At 37.8% G+C, this 21,860-nt stretch overlaps 1 protein-coding gene across 14 annotated transcripts in view; it reads left to right on the top strand.

Annotated features, from left to right (window-relative positions):
* The first annotated feature begins 4,960 nt into the window (after positions 1–4,960).
* Positions 4,961–21,860, top strand: part of SMPX (small muscle protein X-linked) — a 40,132-nt gene continuing 23,232 nt past the window's right edge. For 3 of the 14 annotated variants that reach the window (XR_010653005.2, XR_010653003.2, XR_011740430.1), the window contains exons 1-5: positions 5,288–5,469; positions 8,956–9,015; positions 13,776–13,865; positions 17,800–17,953; positions 19,993–20,032. Coding sequence is in view for 10 of the 14 variants with exons in the window: in XM_065858651.2 (XP_065714723.1) it covers positions 8,977–9,015; positions 13,776–13,865; positions 17,800–17,940 (270 nt within the window). In the remaining 4 variants the exon portion in view is untranslated. Of the gene's footprint in view, positions 4,986–5,286; positions 5,500–8,955; positions 9,016–13,775; positions 13,866–17,799; positions 17,954–18,831; positions 20,034–20,342; positions 20,597–21,860 lie in introns of those variants that run through there. The other 11 variants (XR_010653004.2, XM_071812367.1, XM_065858628.2 and 8 more) reach the window with 11 other exon arrangements.

The raw sequence follows: 21,860 nt of genomic DNA on the forward strand, positions 1-21,860 counted from the left end.
ATTTTTAATACTTGAAATCTGATATTGTTTTGGGAAACATCATCTAGAAATTAGCAGCTGGAGGACTTTACTGGTCTTCCTGTGCGAATACTGATTGCTTTTGGCAATTTCTTTCTGAACAGGTACAATATTTGTATGGCAGGAGACCACAGATGATTGAAAAATGTTCCTGTAACAGATCTAATTCAATAAAAGTAGGGTTTGATATAGATCATATTTGACTACTTGATATATCCATATGACTAGTAGATTTATTCATATCTTCACTGGGGAAAGCATTCATTCTTAGTTTTCCTGTTTTTCAGAACATGGGTGGTATGTGAAGCTAAGAATTTTTTTCCTTATGACTCATGGGAACTAAGATAAGTGTCCCGATATTGATTCAAGCTTTAAAAAACTTCACACTCATAGATTATCAATCTTCATCTTTTATGTTCTGTTCAACAGCTATAAGCCAAAGATAGCAACTGATCAATCACAAATGATTCAGCAGGTTGATGCTGTTGTCCTTGATTTTGGTAATTTTTTACCTAAAGGCATTATTTTCTTTATAATATCCTTGATATTCTGCTTTCTCCAGCACGTTACTTGATACCTCTTGTTCTGAGTCCATCTTTCTGCCAGGTGGATTTTTTGTGTCTCAGCCATATCTTTATTCCTGTTAATATGCCATTCAAATGATGAATCATCAGAAATTTGTCTTTGTTTTCTTTGTTAGACTTCAGACGATTGCTCTACTCAAGTCTGCTCTCACAGCGGGATCGGAGCTGTGTGTGAAACTGATTACCTGCACAGCTGTAATTTTGTTTCATGCTTTATTACAAGAGATCAGTGTGTAGCTGTGTGGTGCTGAGTCCCCAGGTCCTCTGGTATGTTTGTATCTCCTTCTTGTACAGCTTTGGGTCAGATGGGTACCACAGCAAAATTCCTTACTGCACATCAGGTGAGGTTTAATCTGACCATTAAAGACAAGAACTTATAGTGTTCAGCAGATGTAATCAACAAGCAGGGATGACCTTCATCAAAAGAAATGTATTATGGGATTGAAAAAGAAAATAGCTGCCTATTTGAATTATCCTGATTTGTGAAATCAACAGGAAGTTCTTCTGTTTAAAATTCAACCAATGATTAAGCCAGTTCCTATTTTGTCAAACTTGTTTGCCCAGAACAATATCTGATGGTGCAATGTCATGGGTTTTGTTTCTTTTCCAAATGGTGCTGAATCACTATAGCAGACAGGATGTTTACAAAATCAGCATGTAATTTAAAATTCATTTTCCCTTCAAAAACTGCCAGTACCCTTGCTATTTCTTATGGTATCAGCTTTGCCAGGTATAGTGGCTAAAATTTCCCAAGAGAAATGTGTAAATAAATTTGTTGCTTGTACATCATGATCACATTTCAGTTACTCAAAACCTTTTGTTAAGTGGGAGTTTTATGGAATACAAAGCAACAGAGAATATGGCTTTTGAGTAATTCAGTGGTCAAAGCTATGATGTTCTAGCATTTGTGTGCGTTATACTCATAATGTAGCTTTTAGAACTTCATACAAACTCTTAGATGATGCTAATGATGCTATTAAAAGATGCTGGAACTCTGAAATTTAGAACAAGGTCACTGGCAGCCTCTAATGAGACCATCTTCTTAATACAAGGCTAATTATTTCTTGATGGAACAGCCTATGATAATAATCACCATGCTTTTATATGGGAAAGAAAGAGAGCATGCTGGAGTTGAATTAATATTTAGCAGCTCAGAAATGTCACAGAAACAAAATCAGCTAATTTAGATAAGTTTGTTGATTTCCTGTCCACTAGATAATAGCAAACATTTTTTTCATGCTATTTTATGTCATTCATTATTTAAATAGCCTGATGTTATTGTTGTTGGCATAGCTGTGTAATTAGAGACTCCAGAGAAAGTGCTTGATTTTTTTCTTGATATTAAGAAACATATAGATTGAGGGGAACTAGGAGAAGAAATCGAACAGTAGGTGATAGTTCCTCAAACAACAAAGCAGCTGAAATCTGCTATTCTTTCTGCAATCTAGGATTCAAAATGGCTTTCAGTTTAAAGCAAGAGTAAGAGTGGGCTCTGATGCCTGGCAATTGCAATATCCACTGTCTTTTAAATTTCTGTAGTTCTGTCTAACCTCAGATGGCTGGCTACCATTGCTAAAAGTATCTGTCTTTCATCAAGTGTATGTGCCAAATCATTGTTACATGAACTAGATACATCTTTAGTGAGGGAAAAGAGCCCAAAAATACAAATAAAATCCAAGTGAGTTACAAAATGAATGGTGTGTTCTTCTTGTTGTCTGTTTGTCTTTGTTCGTTTTGTTGGTTGATTTGTTTTGGGTTTGGATTAGGGGGTTGTTTGTTGTGTTTTGTTTTGTTTTCCAGGATCCTCTGTGTTAGCCCTCTGACAAATCTGTATGATAGCAAGTTTCTCATTTTTAAATCTTAGTCGATAACAGTTGTGTTGAATGAAGAGAATAGTTAATCTTGCATTGCAACTTTAGTTTTCATATTCTTCACCAAACAATTGAAATGAAGGTAGTGATAGGAATTAATTAACCAAATGCTTGATATACTGCGCCAACTATTCTTACCTCCTAATAAACTGTAATTTATGGAACTAAAATTAAGATAGGGAAGGAAAGTTTTGCATTGCCAAAGATCTATGATATGTTGCTACTACTTGGGAATTTGAAGCAAAACTCCAGGAATGTATTTTTTTACTTTAAAGAAGTCTTATTTCAAGTGAGCTTAGGTTGTGAGTACTCCTTTGTTGGCTTGCATTTTTAATTGTATTACATTGCTTGCATTGCACTAAACCAATTTGGACTATAATAAAAAATATTTTTATTTTGGGAGACTCAGGGAAGTTGCATCTGTGCTCATGAGGTTTCTCAAAGAGCAAAATATTTAAGTAAGCTTATTAAGTAGTGACAGCTTAAAGAAACAATTGTGACATTATACAGTGAAATTTCTCAGTCAAGAAGTAAGACACATACACATTTCTGTTAACCATCAACTTCACTTTCAAAAATAATAAACTGCTCTAGGAAGCACATTAATTAGAAAAGATTCTAGGAGTGAAATAAAAATATATTTTGGATCTATATTGTGATTTTCATACATGAAATATATACATTGTTACTGTGTCTTTTTGATCTCTGTACATGAGACATAATAATTTTATGCAGTGTGTGTCAATGTACCTGGCCCTAAATTGCCAAGCATTGAATCCATCATCTCAAATGCACATATGTTTCATTATTTACTTACTAAATCATCTGCTGCATGTATTCAGGAGATGAATCTGTAAGTCATGGGGCTGTGCATCCCAGTGGTTATTAAAAGGCAATGGTACACTGCAAAATAATGGTAAAACCATATAGTTTTCCCTTCAAAATGTACTCAGATCTACATTTTCTAATATCAGTGATAAAATGTGGGGTTACTCCTTCTATCCCAACAATTTAATATGTTTTTGGTGTGATTGTCCATGGCTGTTAGGTATGTGACAGAGGTAGATTATTTTCCTATTTACACATCTCTAGGACTATCTATTAAATTACTTGTCAGTTCTATGAAAATTTGTTGAAGGAAACAGTGTTGAGCTGGTGTTTCTTAGGCATATTTGTAAGATTATGGAATTACAAAATGTAAGCAATGGCCTACCTTTGCTAAATTAATGGCACATGGAAGGAAGAACTGTGTATTCCAGAGCTGGTTTGTAATATAACTGCTGTAATATCAATTGAAATAAATTTGTGTACAAGATCATGTTATGAAGTTATATTGCCTCTTTCAGTGCTTTCTAATATTTTTGTTGTAAACATGAACCTTTACAAGGGGTTGTGTAAAGTCATTTATCTGACTCCAGATTTGCTGTAAGATGGTGTCAACCTCATGGAAGGCAGGACTTTAGACTGTGACAGCAAGTTCCTCCATTCTAGGCAAAAGACAGGTCTGTGGGCCCTGTTGTGAGCTCTGCCATGTTTCAAGTGCAATAATGTTTTCATAACTCCAAATACTTGACAAACAGCCACGCTCAGCCTTTCTGAGGAAACAGGGCAAGGGATCTCCTTGGAAAGAGCTGTTTGCTATACGTACCTCCATCAGTCTTGACCTAACACAAACACGTGTCCCCGTTTCATGCGTAGTTGTGTGTCCACCTTGTAATGGATCCTTGGGAAGAGGGTGGCTATGAGTAGTCTGTGTGCTGCAAGAGCAAGTCATCAGATCTATCAGCTGCTTCCAGGTGACAGCACTTTTAGGAGAAGAGGCAGCAGAGTGAGTCATAGGCTTAACGAAGTCATCTGGGAGGTCATCCTCCTCTTTGAGATACTTGAAAAGAATGATTGGTCAAATAAATTAAAGTGAAAGGAAATCCTCTCTGAAATCACTCTCCCAACCACTGGCTGTTATAAATAACTTTGTCACCAATTTTGAAAATTGTTGATCTTCTCCTTAAAGTTTCAAGTACCAGCAGCATGTGGCCAGTACAGTGTTGTCCATGACACTGGTGTTGTCACCATTGCTGTTGTGGATTGGGTGGAGAACAGGTATGACAGAGGAAAGTTTACTCTTGCAAAGGTGCAGTGAAAAGGAGACTGCACTTCTAGGGGTGGTAACATGAGTCTGTGCCCCATGCACGACTTGCTATGACAAATCTCCTGTGGCAGCCTTCACTGAAGACAGCACTCATAGGTATAATAACATTTCACTTCCCTCACTACCTATTGCAACTCCTCCCCACGCTCTTCCTTTAGCTTCTCTTCATCCACACACCCTAAGGTTCAGCCACTGGCCACTAGGGCCTCACACTGTCAGTTCTCCCCACGAGCAGGGCTGTCCTGCCCGCAGGAAAATCACTCCCAAGACCCTGAGGCAGCTGCTGCACGAGTTCACTCCCGACCCAACAGCAATGTAGTTGCACTGATGTGGCATTCGCCTCCCCTGGTTAGTCCCTCTGAGGTGAGTTCTTTGTAATTACATCTCCATAATTATTTCCTTCTCTGGCATGGCAGCAGGCTGCCCCAAACATCACAGGAGGAGTTGTGTAGTACCTTCTGCCACCGAATGCCTGGAGCCTGTGAAAAGCCCAGAAAGACAGGGAGAGGGAGGGCAAGAAAAGGACCCAAAGGTGTGTTCTTTCAACACCTTCTGCTTGACACTTGAGTCCTGGCTTTATGATGGTCAAGTGTCACAGGGGACCAAGTTACAGGGTGAATCAAACTCTATATTTAGGAAGAACAACTGGAAGCTATGACAGGAATTCCCTTTTACACTTTGCTTCTCAGCTGAGTCCCACTCCAGCCTGTAGCAGCTCTCAGCGCCGTCCGAACTGAAAGCATTGGAGCTATTTCAGACACATTAAAAGGATCACAGTCAATACCTCAGCTGGTAGAAGAAGGTACCTTTTTCAGCATCAAAAGGAGGTGCACATACTCACTTGACGGTTTGGAGCTTTTTTTATATAAGTAAATAAGTAAGCTAATCTTGGAGGGGTCAATTAAAAACTGTAAAGACCCTTATGAAAACTCTTTAATAACTGCTGTGAGGTGACTACAATAGTTGTGGGTTTCTGCTTATTTAATATGCAGCATATCAGCATATTCAGAGCAGATTGTTATTGCTTCATAGCCTTTGGGAATCTTTAAAGATTTAAAACAGAAAGCCGCTTAAATACCTAGTGACTGGTATGAAGCCTGTGTATTAGCTCAAATACTGTAGTACACAGGGACACGCTGTTTTCTATATGTTTGTTACAGCCAGTGAATTATTGGGGGGGGGGGTGAGGGTAAGAGGGGTGTTCTTTTGCTATAAGCTTAATAGGTAACTGTAGTGGAAACAACCGCGTTATAGAAAACGTTACTGCATTTGCCTAGAGCTCGTAGTAAGTTTTTGTGTAACAGACTGGAAGCTGCAAAGCAGGGGGTTCTTTTCTTTCTTTGTACTAGCAGAGTCTCACAGTAGTATAGTTCCTGTCAAAGCCTTTTAAGAAGATAATGCACTTCAGTTCTGTGTCCAAAATACCCCTTGTACTTGATGCTGCAAGTGTGGTGAGGGGGAAAAGAGAGCTTCCAGGTGGGGTGCGGGGAGGGTGCTTTCTGTTGTCTGTGTGCTGCGGAATGTTTCTGCGGATTACAAAAGATAGGATCATGATATCTCGTTGTATTTAAAGCAAATTGAATAAGTCAGTGTATTATCTTGCTACAGCACTTTCAGAACTTATTTTTAGCAGAGGGACAGTAGATACGTCCTTTGTTTTACAAAGGTTTTCTTCAAAACACTGATTTATTTCACTGTAGTGGTCCTGTATTTCACAAGTAGCCCTGTTCATGGGTACTTTCACTGAGAAGCAAGGGAATTCACAGGGGAAGTCTGGCATGAAACAGCTCCAAACTGAACTAACGTTGCTGTTGCTTTCTAAGTTTGGCTCAGCATGTAGCCCATAAAAGGTAAAAGGTAAGGTGTGGGGAGGCCAAAAAACCACCAGGGAATACAGGCTGCGTGCATCTGCGTTTTGCTTGGTGCTTACTTCTGAAGTCCTATGGTGGAAATGAGGGTGAAGAGTGATTTCTTCAAGTTTGCAGAGCTGATTGGAATACCAGAACTTAATACAATCGGTGCAGCACACTTGACTCTCTCTCTGAGGTGCATCGCAAAAGAACAGAGGAATTTATAAAAATGAACTAGTCACTTCAGTAATAGATGCATCTGTAACCTAATGTTTATTTTCCTGTGACTGATGGTCAGTATTGCTCTGGAGTGAAACTCAGGGAAGGGAGGGAAGGGAAGAGAGCCAGAGAAGATTGTCTATTTTTACTCAGTAGCATGCTGTTGTCCTGATTTCTCTTGGAGTAATGAGGACAGTATGAACCGGTAGGAAAATCACCACCTCCAAAAGCAGTCCTGCACAATTGTATCATGCATCTGTCTTTAGGAAGCAGTGTCTGATTGCAATCATTTCCAACGCAGACTTCTTGTGAACCCAGAGCACCTCACTGAGGAGTACTACTGCTGTGCTTGGTTTAAAGTTGAGATTCAGTGTAAATCCCCACCTGTTGAGCTCTTGGTGTCCTGAGAAGTGTGTATTGGTGTTTTTTACAATGCACAGGCAGGCAAGGTGGAAAAGTAAATCTTTGCTTTAATTTCTTTGTGACAGTGTTCAGAAAGTAGGTTCACAGTGCTTTGAAGTGTTTTATGTTAATTTCTTGTGCCTTTGTTTCCATTTCTCATTCTGATTAGAAAGAGGAGAAGATGATAAGAAAAATTAATTAAACTTTTCTGTGTTATGAGCCCTATCTTTCCAATAAACTGGGTGATTGTTTTGTATTTATCTTTGGAATACAACCACTGGTTAACAGCACAGTTATTTCTATGCATAGTAAAGATTTTCAGAAAGGAATGAGAGTGCAGTAAATGCTTTTTGCTTTTGGAAAACTGCAAATTTTGTCATGAACTTCAGTGGCTGAGATTTCGTTGCCTGAAGTTTTAAAACTACCTCTGATTTTAAGATTTTATATGTAAATGTAAGACCACAATATGAAACTCACTGGAAGCACGCTGGTTTTCTTTTGCATACTGGGATTTTTTTCTAATTTATTAATTTGGTGGAAGCAATTTAAACCCAAGCAACCTATGAAGATGACGTCCTCTGATTTAATACTACGTGTTGGGTTGGACAGCACTGTACAGCTGGGAGTGTGATCAGAGGGAGACCTCTAATGGCAGGTCATTTTTACTTTGAATAAACTTTGCTTTCTGTGCAGAGTTACACACAAATTTAAAGCCAATGCAAGAGCAAGTCTTCCATGAGGCTCTGGTGATACACTTTTACGCTGATATTCCAGACTGAAGCCAACCTACAACTCATCTACCTTCCTTTGGTACCGCTTCCATGTGACACACTCTTCGGAGCACCAAAGTCTTTGACCCACTTTTGATTTCTCAGTATATTTCTATTCTCTCCTATGTAATTTATTACTTTTCTCAATATTTTCTTTCTCATCTCAGGTTAAATATTGCAGCAAACATATGCTGTAGTTTATTTGTGATTAATGAGTTCTCTGGTGAACTCGTTTCTCACCTTTTAGTATGACTCTCTTATTTCGAGTAATAATAAGATAGTTTAAATAGCCAGACTTTGTGAAGGTCTAGTCCAGTTAGAATATTAAGAATGAGAAGTCAAGAAAATGTGTTAATTAATGTGATAGCAAAATTTCTTGGCTTTTATTTTTACCTTTACAGAATCTATTGACTTTCGTGATTTCCATTTGTTATTGTATGTTAATACTGTGTCAGTCCATATTTCTATGTATGCATAAAATCATATGGAAATGTCCGTTCTTTCTTATCTACTTTCTTGTTAAAGAAAATCAATGAATCTATGTGATCTAAACTTTGAAGAGAGGCTACTTTGTGCCCTAGGAATTGCCAGACAAATTTATGGTTTCTTGATCATTTTGAATCTATATGAATTAAAGATTTGCAAGGCTTTGTGAGTTCAGAAAATGGTTATGTCTGCATTTATCAATGCTTTGTAGTAAGTTATGCTTTATTGAAAGAAGGTTTAAGCAGAGTTCAAATAATTCCCACAAACATAGTGTGACAGAAATAATCATACATTGTTTATCCCTTGATTCTTACTCATTTTACAATGCCATTAAGGAGAGATTCCTTATCGCTACTCGTTATTGTTTTTAATGTGAAAGAGATAGCTCCATTTGTGGCTATGAAAGATTAATTGGAGCAGCTCAGGTGTTCTGTCGCTTTCTGATATTCAGAAGGAATAACTAAGCAACTCTGAAACTGAGATGGAAAGAGGATCTGGGCAGATGAAATGGATGCCTGTCAAGAGGCAGCATGGGTTAAGTTCTAGCTTATCTCCCTCAGCTATCAGAATGTCAGAGCCTGTAACACTTTCCCATTTTGCTTGCAGGGATAAGCCTCTGTCTTAAAAATGTCAAACCAGCCAGCGTCACATGTCAAAGCCATTCAGGTAAGAGACAGTATTTTGTTTCTAATATAACAAAAATAGCAAATCTCAACCTCCATTGCTTGGCAAACTACATTTTGCTCATACAAAACACTGCAGAAGTGCTAACAGGAAATTGCTTTTTTTAAGTACAAAGCTTGGCAGATATGAAAGCACTGCCAAAGTTTGACCAGAAGAGCATCTTATAATCTGAGCTGATAAAAAACTGGATCAGATAGGTTGGTTGATTGCTTGTTTTCATGGTCTTTCCAATGTTAGGTTATGTCTGTTCATGGATCAGCTAAGCAAAACATGGTGATATATCTGCATAACTGATCAGAATTATGAGTAAAAATAGTTCTCGCAACTATTAGATTTTCACAGGGTTAATAAAATGCTGGAAGACTTATAGGCTAAAAAGATGGCATAGATATTGAAGTTTTTAATGTCTGCATTCCTTTCGAAAAAAGCCCACAACTTCCAATATTTGCTTAAGAAACATTTTATTTAGAAGCCAAAGTAAAATGAGAGAAATGTTGATGTTCTCATTAAAAAAAAAATTTATGTGTCACATACCTCCTCAGATGGCATATGCTAACAAGGATGCTGTTGGCTGTTATATACTTGTAAAAGAAAGCTGGAGAATTATCCCAACATCATCATGAAGCAACATCATGGAGGCTCTATTTAGCTATCATCAGTTCTCATTGAAAGGCCAAAGTACCCCTTGAGCTCCAGAATTTTACAGAATTTTAATGCATTTTGTAAAATGCACTTGCAATCAAATTTTCCCACAAATTCAGATTCCCTTAAGATTATGTAAGAAACACAAACCAGAATTTCCAAAGTCCAATCTATCCTATATTTCCCCAAGATAATCCTAAGTCCATGGACTGGAGTATCAAGAAGATTAATTACCCAGTGGCTAGGCAGCACACTGAAGTTGCAAGGCACTGTAAAAATGTTAATTCTCTTTACCATCATCAACTCCCCAAACTTCTGTGCTCTAATTCAGTTTATATCAGCTGAAGTTTGCCATTGATTTCACTCAGTTCAAATTTTTGTCCCTCTTTTACAGTGACTGTGGAAATGTTTGAATGATTAATGAACAAATGTAGGTAATTTATAGCTCAAAATATTTACATTTTACATTTAGATTCCAGAGGCACATATAAGCATTTTTAAGGAATAATTTGGTTTACTTTTCCCTTAAAGATGCAGTTATAGACTCCTTTTTATGTTTATGATGACTTCTACATGTAAAAAATTGCTTCTAGTTTCTCCATTTAAAAAGTACATTAAGTTTGAGCACTAAGTTTGATATTTTGAGAAACTTCAATTTTTGCAAAGGTAATTTGAATAGTAATAATAAGAAAAAATTACAACACAAATTTTAAACTAAATCTATTAAACATTTCATCAATCTTTGCTCCAGCAGGGAGATTTGCACTTGAATTGATGCCTATTACACTTCGAGAACTGTTAAGAACCATGACTCAAAACATCGCTTTACTTTTATACATTGTGATTCATATATTATGATCCTTTGTTAATGTGTGCTGTTATAGTAGGACTGACATCTGCTGGAGAATATACATCATGCTGCAGCAATGAAAATTTAATGGCGCTTTACTAACAGAAGTATTTCATGGCAGTCTGTGTCAGAAGTGGCTTCTTTCTGACCATATGCAAAGTAAGCTAAAATCTTCACTTCCCAACAGCCATTAAATGAAGATGTAGGAGAGTTAAAGGTAGAAACTAGTTCCCAAGAATAGTTTGGAGCAATAGAGGACAGAAGTGGTTTCCAAGAGTAGTTTGTGGTGATAGAGGACCAAAATAGTGTTAATTCCTGGCAACATTCCTTGCTGGCCTCAGTGTGTAAAAGGCTGTATATAGTTCTGGCTAATAATCATTTGACCTATAGACACCACTCCTGGCTTTCCCCAGAGGTAAGGGTGAGGGGTTTCCTGGTTTTTTTTTTCAGTTTTGGTTTTATATTTTGTTTTGTTTGTTTTTGTATTTTCACGTGTTTGTTTATTTTTGCATTTTTTGTTGTTTTTTTTGTTTGTTGGTTTTGTTTTGTGGGTTACATTCAGTTTTCTCTGTTCTCTTTTTTTGTTTTAAAAACAAAACAAAACAAAACGAACATGTTTATACTGAAGTGGCTTTCCAGCTTATTCAGTTATCCTTCTGGACAGCTAGGAATGGCTGTGATGCTGTGGAGAGCTTACCGTAACAGTCCTCAACTCATGTAGGGTTGCCAGTAATTCAGGACGCAACAGTTCCTGATCTGGATGCCCTGTTTCTAATAAACAGAAAGAGGAACACAAACAGATCTCTAAATACTGGTTTAATTGTGTCAAACCAGCAATCTGTGTCATATGTCATGTTTACAGATAATTTTTCCTTTGGTCTGTGCAGGAAGACTTTAGTCCAGTGAATCAGTATGCATACCTACTCATTATGAGAACTGCAATGGCATCTAAAACATGGTAAACACTTTCCAAAATGAAAGGAAGATGCAAACCAACTAGTTTTAATAATTAGTATGCTTAATAATAATAACAATCACATCTAGAAAGTGTGTCTAAACCAGTTATAATTTAGGATTTCAGGAGTCTGGAACGAAAAATTTCCTGATTAGCATTTCACTGGATGGGGAGCAGGCTCGTATCTCAGTCCCAGCAGACAGGTGACAACAGGCCTGAAATATATTTTAAAATCAAAATTACAAACCCGTGCTGATTGCAGCGAAACACAGTCCTCGCAGAGCTCTGCTCGCGCACAGAATTTGGTCCACCCATTACTTAATTAAATGTCACGGTCCATTCGATGATGGACTCGTGATGATTCTTTTACCTTGATCTCAGAGCGCAAAATTACCCCTTCACTCTCCCTAGCAGAACAATTCTCATCATCATGAGAACAACACCCCTTTTGCACTTTGAGATCTTTTGGTTTGATTCCAAGAGACAAAGGCCTCTACACTACTTGCACTCCTCTGTTTCCCAGAATCCCATCCTCATTGCCAATTAAATGTCATGGTCCATTCAGTGTTTCAGCTCTGCAAACCTGTATGACCATGCTAGCTGTAAATCACAGAGAAGTTTCATATTCCAAAAAAAGAAGCTGCCTGGAGGTACCAGAGCCTGGCAGGGGAGATGATTAAAAATAAAAATAGGAAAGCTGGTTTTTTCCATTCCTAAATGAAATAATGGGTTAAGTACTGTGAGGCTGAGAATGCCCTATCTCCTGGGAACTTAGGAAGTGCAGATGAAAGGTTTCACAGTATCTAAACTAATGCTTAGTGAAAAAACCTTATGAAACTGATACCCTGTTGTCTATAAAGTAACATGGCCCTGCAGACATTTGCCAGCCCCACTGAAATTGCATAAATGGCCACCTTGCATAAGTAAAATAAAGGCAAATAAATATATAAATAGAATAAAAGTAAGGGTGCTTGTTTCTTGGCAAATTGATTACAGCTGTCTGAACAGTTGTTGCTGAAAACAGGGGGCTGTTTTCCTCTGATTGCCCAACCTGGGGCACGATCTGCAAGACCATTATTTGAGCAGAAGGATGGGATTGTTCATCTTCATTTAATGCAAATCAGTCAGATGGTAAACTAACAATAACATAGCTTGTTGTTGGAAGGTTTTCCATTTCCACTCTGTAACATCACCGATTCACCCCCTGGTTTTACCAGTGGGAGTCATGATATTTTGATGACATTTCCTAGGAGCAGCTTCTCTTCTGAGATCATCAGATAAGAATAAGTACAAATTGTGCATTTTGTTGATCACACCGTTTGACTTTTAAAATAGTCCAGGATGGGTTATATTGGAAAACAGATACATTTTAGCTGCTCTTTCCTAAGCAATGTTCTCTGCCATTCTTTTCCCAAAAATCTTTGCTTTCAAGGTATCTATTATAAGCCTCATTTGTGTTATGGCTACTAGCTTTCTGCCACAGACAAAAAAATCAAACTGAGACAGTCAGGTGGATATCATTCTGGAGGGAGTTTGCTAAAGCCAGATCTGTCTGGCCTTGGAGCCAGCTCAGTCTGCTTGGACTGCTGAGTCCTCACTGCAGACCAGGCTGGGGTTTCTGGGCAAAACCTAGTGGGTGCTGGAGGGGCAAAAAGCCTTCCTGCCTTGTCCTCCTGATCCTTTCTGCAACCAAGGGACCCGTTTCTAGGACTAAGGCATTGCATTTGCAGTTCGTAACACCCATGGGTAAATTTTGTCCATAAAATCACATTTTAAACACTCATGGCTTAAATTGGCTCAGGATGGGCTTTCCTATCTGACTGTGATTAAGTGAAGTGAGAACTGGTGTCACTGGGGAAGGGACAGTGGTCCAGTGGTTTGGGTGTTACTGTAGGATTTGGGTGACTTACACTTAAATGCTGATTCTGGCACTCATTTTCTGTTTGACCTTGACAAAACTGAAGCAGACACAGATATCTAAAGACACTTTTGTGTCTAATACTAATTTGTTTAAAGTCCAGTGGACTCAGAGAACATCAGGCTGAAATTCAGAACTTGAAAAGCTTTCTGAGTAACTTTTTTTTTTTTTTTTTCCGCTTTCCATCTCTAAAATGGAACTGAAAGCACTTCTCTTTCCCACAGGAGTGGTGTGATGCACAGATTGAAGGCATAAATGCTCGGGAATCTCAATAATGTCTATATTTTTGTCCCACCCCTTTATAGAGTTTTGCCATTTGCCAACTGTACGTCTGTTTCTCAGTCACTATTATATCCATCATAATTTCCTTCTCACAGGCTAATATTAACATCCCAATGGGAGCATTTCGACCTGGTGCAGGCCACCCCCACAGAAGAAAAGAACTTACCCCTGAAGAAGTGGAGGAGGTAAGGAAAAAAGTTGGTTTTTTTTGTTTTATTCTTATTTTTTCCCTTAGGAGAATCCCTGCCATTGATGGAAGAAAAACTTTTAGTCAAGTTATACCAATCTTAGGTACCACAGCTGAACATACACTGATCATTCATGGAAATAACTGGCCACCTGCTGAACACTTCGTGTATACATTGTTCTGGTTTTGATGCCAAGGCACCTATAGGAATTTAAACTGTTTCAGAGGTATGTGGCTCTACTTCAACAGCAGGGTGATATCTGCTGTCAGGAAAGAGAGACAGGATCTCACCAGCAGTGTTTCTCAAGACTGGAGTTGATGGGATACAGCACGAAAAGTTATAGCAAGGCTTCAACATAATTTCCTACTACCTGCTGCCCTGCAGAGGGATTTATTGTTGCAGCTTAACAATACTCAAACAGGTTTTCAAGCCTGACGCTCTGGAATATTTATCAACAACTAGAAATTGAATGTGAAGACTATACATTTGCAAGTTAAAAACAGAAATTGGGAATCCATTCACCTGCATAGGGTGAAAATACTTAATTTTAGATGGAATTCCATGTTTGCATGCCAGTGTTTTACAGTGAGTATCTAACATTGAAGTTGGAATATGAAGTCAGATTTTTACCTTAACCAACACTGAGCGCAAAGGTTATGATTAAATGCAGCTATCATGTTTCTGGATTATGATAAAAGATTTTATTTACCATGAACTTCTATCATAAACAAGAACAAAAACCAACAATAGAGAACAAGTTAGTGGGATACTCCAAACAAGAAAAAAATGCAACCAAAGGTGAGTGCTTAGGGCTTTCTGGACAGCTGGCTTAGTTTGGATTTATAATTCACAGCTGAGAACTGGTCCTGCTGGACCAGAGCTGTGGATGCTCCCCAGAACCAAGGGCAGGAAAAGTTCCAGCTGACCCCACATAGCTAGGCTGCCTCTCTTGCTGCCATGTGGGTGAAGCAAAGCTGTGGTGTTAGGAGGGAGTCTTACCCCCAGGCAGAGCAGAACCGTGAGGACCAGGAGAGAGGTTGATAGTCACTTGTCTCCAGGCACGAAGAGGCGCTGCTACTGATGCAGCCCCAAACAAGAAGCAACAAAATTCATTTTGGACAAATCAACAGCTCCTTCCAATCTGGTACAGACACTTGCAATGGTCAGGTTTAGTTATATAAGAGCTGGTTCTTCCTTTTCTATCCAAATCAGACAGATTTTTTCTGAATTTCATCATATTTGGTATAAATTGTGCTCTATTTACAGAGAATTTTCCTAAAGAAATCAAACCCAGGCTGGCTTAACTGTTCATAAAAAGATTTTAAAAACTCAAAACCAAACATATAAAGTGACCTTGAACACATATTGTGACTTTCTCCCCTGGAAAGAAATCAAAACGCATTCTCTCCGCAGTAATTAAACTAGTGAAGGAATGCATGTTATTAAGCTGAAACTAATATAGGATGTGTGAATTCCGGTAGCATTTGAGAAATAAAATAAATGGCTAGCGCTAATAATTAGATTGGGTTGGGTAATTGAATATTGCTTTGCTTCTCAGTTATGTGAATACCACATATGAGACAGACATTATGGGATGAAAGTTCTTTCCCCCAGTTTTATAGCCAATATGCAACCCAAGCAATGAGAGTAAAGACTACAGAAACAGATCTTGTAATATGAATAGAATAAAACCACTACCAGTGGACTTATCTTTTCAGCTTTCTCATTTTGTTAAGTTTTGCAATACAGCTCATGATTCTTTAGATCAGTGTTAGACAAATACAATTAAACACAACTTCCGCTAACAGTGCTTAGCATTTTTCACTGTATTTTAAAATCCTGGCGAAGGAGATGAGGGAAATATGTGTCTTACTCTAAGGGATGGTGAAGTCATAAGGCAACATTATTTTTGAAGGTCAATGGAACAGCTATGTTAATATACAACATAAATGAGGGGGTGGGAATGTCAGAAAATAACTCTTCTTCGATCAGAGCATTTCCATGTGGGTATTTGTTAACTCTTGTGTCTCTAAATCACTCTTCAGACTTCAATAAAACTAAAGGCCAAGGTCTGATATCAGCTGTGCATTGCACACAGAGTGGGTGATATAGGGAGGGGTGCAGTTTTAAATAGTACACACCTGAGATTAGAAGGGAAAGCTAACAGAAATTTATGAAGTGAAAATTCTCCAAAATTTGGTCAAAGTTTGCATCATTTGGGCTATGAGAGGAATGGTATTGTAGATCACTTGAAACTGTATTTTTAACACAGTATCTGCTATGTACTAATAAGAACTAAGGAGCTAAGAGGATGGTAGTTTTTCATAATATTCAGATTACCTAGCTGTTCAAGAAAGCTGTCAAAAGAAACCATACTAGGTCTTGGTGTCTTTGACTGCCAACATGATTTTGTACATCCCTCCAAATACCTTCTGTATCGATTTCTTTATTCTTCTACTCTGCCACTGTTTCAGGATGTTAGACCATTAAGCTAGATATTAGACGGTATATATGGTAGCTGAGGCTGGACTACTGACTGAGATTTTAAATTATCAAACCAGAATAATTGTATAATATTATTAGTATTACCTTGTGTTAACTAATAGCATATTAGCTAAAAAGTGAGAAAAGATAACACAAGTTTATTAAGCCAAACAGTTTAATTTTTGCTTCAGTTTTCTTATAAATGGTGATCTCTAGAAAGTTCATAAAGATCAGATAAGAAATGTCAGTTTTCTAAAATTCCTTGGGCTTTTGTGACTTGACATTGCAAAAATTTTACTTCCTGATTAGCATGTAGTCCATTAGTCAACAGAAAAAACAGGGGTTCATTGGCCAATAATCTTCAACTGAAAACTTTGGAGTTTTAAAAATGAAGGCAAATATTAAGAACTGACTGTTCACAGTCAATACAGCTTTCAAAAAACAGTGGCTAATAAATCTAAATACTGAATTGACTCCAAAAAGCCCATCCAAAGAAGACATTCGCACAGTAATCAAAAAAGAAAAAATAATTTCAGAGTGAAATTATTTGCAGTAAAATATTAATTCATCTCTAAATCTACATGATTCCCCCTGTATGCCAGATTTATAAAATACAGTGCAGTCTGGAACAACCTTAAACTGCCTACTGGAAAACTACTGCTTCAAAACATGGCTCAATCTGGAATAGAAATTGTCTACAACACATACTGTACCTTATCTAAGAGTAACAGTACAGCTGAGGAAGTACCAAAGGCTGAGATACTGTGCTTCATTGGGTGATTAACTGAGATGCTTGGTATTGTGCGAGTGCTGTTATTTAGCCTGTATTTTTACAATGTCAGCAAAATAGCCATCAGGCACTACCCTAATTCAAACATAAAATGAGTAAAACCCTTCTGATCTCTACAACTGAGGTTAAGAAAAATCAAATGTCAACTCAAGCTGCACTTGGATGGAGCTTTTGGGGTCCATAACCTACTATCATAACTCTTCTCCAGAGCTGCAGAAGTGCATGATGGTTTCCTTCCCCAACTGACTGGCAACTATGAGACTCTCAAAGAAATTAGATGATAAGAATGGTTCTTCCACTTTTATTTTCCCCTAAAATATGAAGCAACTGGGAGTTGCCTTTAATGTTCTGCTCAGCTAATTTTCCACTGGTGGTCTGACACTGTAAATTCTTATTCATTTACCAAAAGATCCACATCCCTCTACACTGAGCACCTTCTAATTTTTTTTTTTTTTTTTTTTTTTTGGAAGGTTTTTAGACTTTTTAGACAACAACCAACAAAACATTCCACCACCATTACCCTCCCATTCCCCCAGTTTCCACTGGGTCTGTATTTAGTATAAAAAGCTTATTTCTTGTTTCTCAAATAACTGACCTATGCTCATGCTCAAGAAATTGCTACTGTAGCAGTAAGGTCTCTGATATCCTTTTGTGCAGAGTGTTTCTGCTTCAACAGAGGAGGAGAAAGACAAGAAACATCTCCCAGGAGCTAAGAAACTTCCCGGTCCTGCTGTCAACTTGTCAGAGATTCAGAATATAAAAAGTGAGCTGAAATTTGTCCCCAAAGCTGAACAGTAGCCGCAACAAGCAGGTGAGTAAAAGGTTCTTTGCATTGCTGTAGGAGAAGCAGGCTAATCCAGAAACCTCTCTGTGTCAAAATCTGGCTTTCCAATTGCTTCAAAGTATCTGGAATCAGACCCCATATTTCAAAATATAAGAAGAAAAGGTCATAATTCTTGGCATTCTCTGTTATTTCAAACACGCAGCATGTGGGAGGTTATATCCGATGACATATGGCACCCATCATCCAGCCTAACAAAATGTGTGTTCAGCTATTAGGAATATTGAAGTCAGCTTAAAAATACAAGCTTCTTGCCTTGCAAGTACAAATTCCAGTTTTACAGAATATAGGACTTCTAGTTATGGGCACTAACTACAAATAAAGGTATTACAGTGCAAATACATTTATCACAATTATGGACAAGTAGGTCAGTATTTCTAAAAAGCTCCTTCAGACCATTAGATATTTGATAATATTATATTTCTGTAATTCAAAACTGATATGCTAATGGCTTCATGTATTTGATCATACAAATGTACCCAGTGCTACTTGTGGCACCCAAGGACTTCCTATCTATCTGTGTGGACCCAGAAATATGATGTAGTGGATCTTGGGGAGATCTGTGCTCCTCTGGAGTGGCAGCTGGAGACCAGGCAGGGACCCTCGGGCCCTGCAGGCAGCATCAGACACCTATGGCTTGAACCACTGGTCTATGACTAGCACCACAACTCATGCCTCACCTTATTTTACTGAAAAGGAAATGTTCAGCACTTCAACACACGTTTCAGAATTATTTCTATCTAATTGCAAACAAGGCCCATAAGCCTCCATTGTTCTATATTCTGAACCTTAAAGATACAAATGATCATTTCTGTCCATGTAATTATCCTCTGATTTTCTTTGAAAAGCCTGAGTCAGAAAAGATGCATCGAGCAGTTACAATGAAATTCAGCTGTACAGAGAAGCTTCAATACAACAAAAAGCCTGTCTACAGTAAGAAGGAGTTGTGCCACATAGTAGTCATCTGAATTGCCAGTTGTGCCCAGTGACACAAGCCCTTTTTATGATGATAAGAGGCCGAGGAGCTATGCTGAGTAAAAGAATATAATCTGGTAGTTACTGCACCAAAACATAAATGAAGAACAGAAGAAAACAGAAAGCAGTGCAAAAGGGTTATAGGAATACAGAAGCTCTATGGACCCAGAATCTGAAGGAAATGGCATACAATCTGAGTTAATTGCCCCAATACACACTATAACATTAACTTATTTTTTATCTGCAAAGTAAGTATGCCATTTAGAAGGAAAAAGTGTTTATTTTTTTTCTTGCTTTTGCCCTGCTGTGTCATAATGTTCCTGCTATTTTAAAGAAACAACAGTCTTCCTCTTTACAAAATCTGAGAAAAGGAAAATTAACATTTTGTAAAATGTAACATTCTGGTAATTACACCAAAGCAGTGCCCAGAGAAATATGATTTTTTAATGCTGAGGCTTTAAAGAGTTTTTTCTCTGTAAGAGATATTTAGACATAAATTTAATCCCATACTTATTCTCAGATGACTGCTATTTTCAGTGTTAAAAATAGTGTTTTAATAATTAGCTTATTGAGAATCTGACAGAAACATTAAGGGTGTAGACAGAGATTCACTCTAAAGAAAAGATTTTTATGGAAAGGTCAACAAAGTAACAGGCATCCTGGAAGGGGTTACTGATCATCCTTCGGATGTGATGTTCTCTAGATAGTGGTAAACTGACTGGTCAATAGAATATGTCTGTGCAGAGTGTGTACTGATAAATGAGGGCATTCTTTGGTTTTCACAGTTTGGAAATGAATTCTTTTTCACATTATCTGGATAATTTCCATTATCCTGTGATCCTATAATATGATCTCATGAAAATAACAAAAATATACACGTATATGTCAAAAATACCAAAGGTTTTAAAACTACAATTATTTCTAACACTTCCTCCTGGTATTGCCATTCTCATTGGATAGTTTCAATAAATTGCAAGTCAGCATGATCAATTTTGTTTTAATTTTGATCCATATTTTCTTGCTTGGTTTTACAGAGTGAAAACCCATCAGCAAAAATAAGGAACTTGCAAAAGAGTAGGTTGCTTGATTATTTACAAACCTATTCCTACATAATTTGCCCTTTAGAGTAACTTCTGTTAAATACCTTTGGTCTTGCTCTTTGACCAAATTAGGAAACATGAATAGACTTGCTAAGATCATAGTTGTGAGTCTAAGAGTTTGTGGGAGGGATATAGTGAGATGTCATGAAGCTGGATCCACTGAAGGTCATAAAGTGCTTATCAGTTAAGATGTTCCTGTAGTCATCCCCTGCTGCTGGTCTGTCACTTATAATTAACTAATTAGCTTGCTCTTCTTTGTCGTAAAGAATTTTTTTCTTCCACAGGCCTGTAGATGATGTGTTTGATGCAGCTAGTTTTAATATACAACATGTGCTGTGATTATTTTTCCTGTTCTCCATCTACAGTTTGTTGTTGTTGTTTGTTTTTTTCTCTGCTCCCTTCGCGCATGCACATTTCTACCTGCACAAGAGCAAAACATGTAAAATAAGACAGTAAGAAAATAGCACGTGCTAATCAGCTAAATATATGTCCTATTGAATAAATAATGATACAAAGCATCCAATTTGTGACAAATGAACCCTGGTATGGCTGAGATTTATTGCTGATTGTTGTGATACCTCATGTGATAACTAGTATGGTGATTGTACCTGAAAACGGGTCTGAGAACAAACTGGCATTTTACCTGAGAATATATATAATTGCAACCATTTACTATTACGACTCATATTTGGGTTCTTCATTCTGTTTTGTGTCCTGAAGTGCGGGGGTTTGTGTAACAAGACTTTTTATGATGCACTGTGAGGGCCCATGGGGTCTGAATCCTGGACTTCAGTTTTAAAGGACCTAAACCTTCAGCCAGAGTGGTCTATTTTCTTTTTTCTTGAAGAAGACTTCCGCAGTTACTGAAGGAACTTCAGTGAAAAAAAGCAAAAAGGGAAATTTACTGCCTTGAAGTTACAAAAAAGTCTGTTGTGAACATATGGGCAGCATTCCTGGCACTGCATTCTGGTTTTGCTTGGAGAAAGTGCTTGTCAGGATCCCCGTCACAGTTCTACTCAGAATTTGCTCAGACAAGGTTGCTGAACCATGCCTGGTCTGTTCCTAGCAGGGTACCTATCTTGTTCGAGGTGTGATAAACCATGCAACTGATAGATAATCTATTGTCTTTCCTGGGAACTCTACTAAGGAAGGTGGTTTAGTTGCAGAAGCTGAATGGTATTTCTGTTGTCAGATTACAGAAGGAAGGGTGTTGTATTTTGAAGGTAGAAGATTAAACGGCTAGCAAAAGCTTTCCAGGGCAGCTTAGTCATTATATTACTTGCAGCATTACCTCTTCTGTAACATATTGGGAATCCTGCCTTGCACAAAATGAGGAATCTTGTCAGCAGAGCAGCCTCTGAGATTGGCATCACTTGGGGAAGAGAAAGTGAGAAAAAGAAAAGAAAAATTCCCTTAGGGAACAGAGCTCTTATATCCATACTTACAAGATGTTCCTTGGTGTTGCTATTAATTATGTACAAAAAATGTCAATTACCCTGGGCTAAAAATACACATTATACATTTGTTCACTGAGTGCTGCAGATTTTAATTGCAGTTTCATGCTGTATACTGCTCATAAGCTGCATCTCATCCATCTACGTCTCTCAACGTCACTACTCTGACACACTGTTCAATGGTTTTGTCTTATTCTTGTGCTCACATGGACCAGAGGGATATGGTTAAACTGTTGTGCAGTAACAAGCAAAGTTATTGCCTTTTTGTTCAGCAAACACATCCAGTGCCTTGCTAGTAGAGGAATTCTGACATGCTGTGAGCTCTTGAAGCAGTTCCCCAGGTTTTAA

Source organism: Patagioenas fasciata, chromosome 1, assembly GCF_037038585.1.
Source record: "Patagioenas fasciata isolate bPatFas1 chromosome 1, bPatFas1.hap1, whole genome shotgun sequence".
In the NCBI taxonomy this organism is placed as follows: Eukaryota; Metazoa; Chordata; class Aves; order Columbiformes; family Columbidae; genus Patagioenas; species Patagioenas fasciata.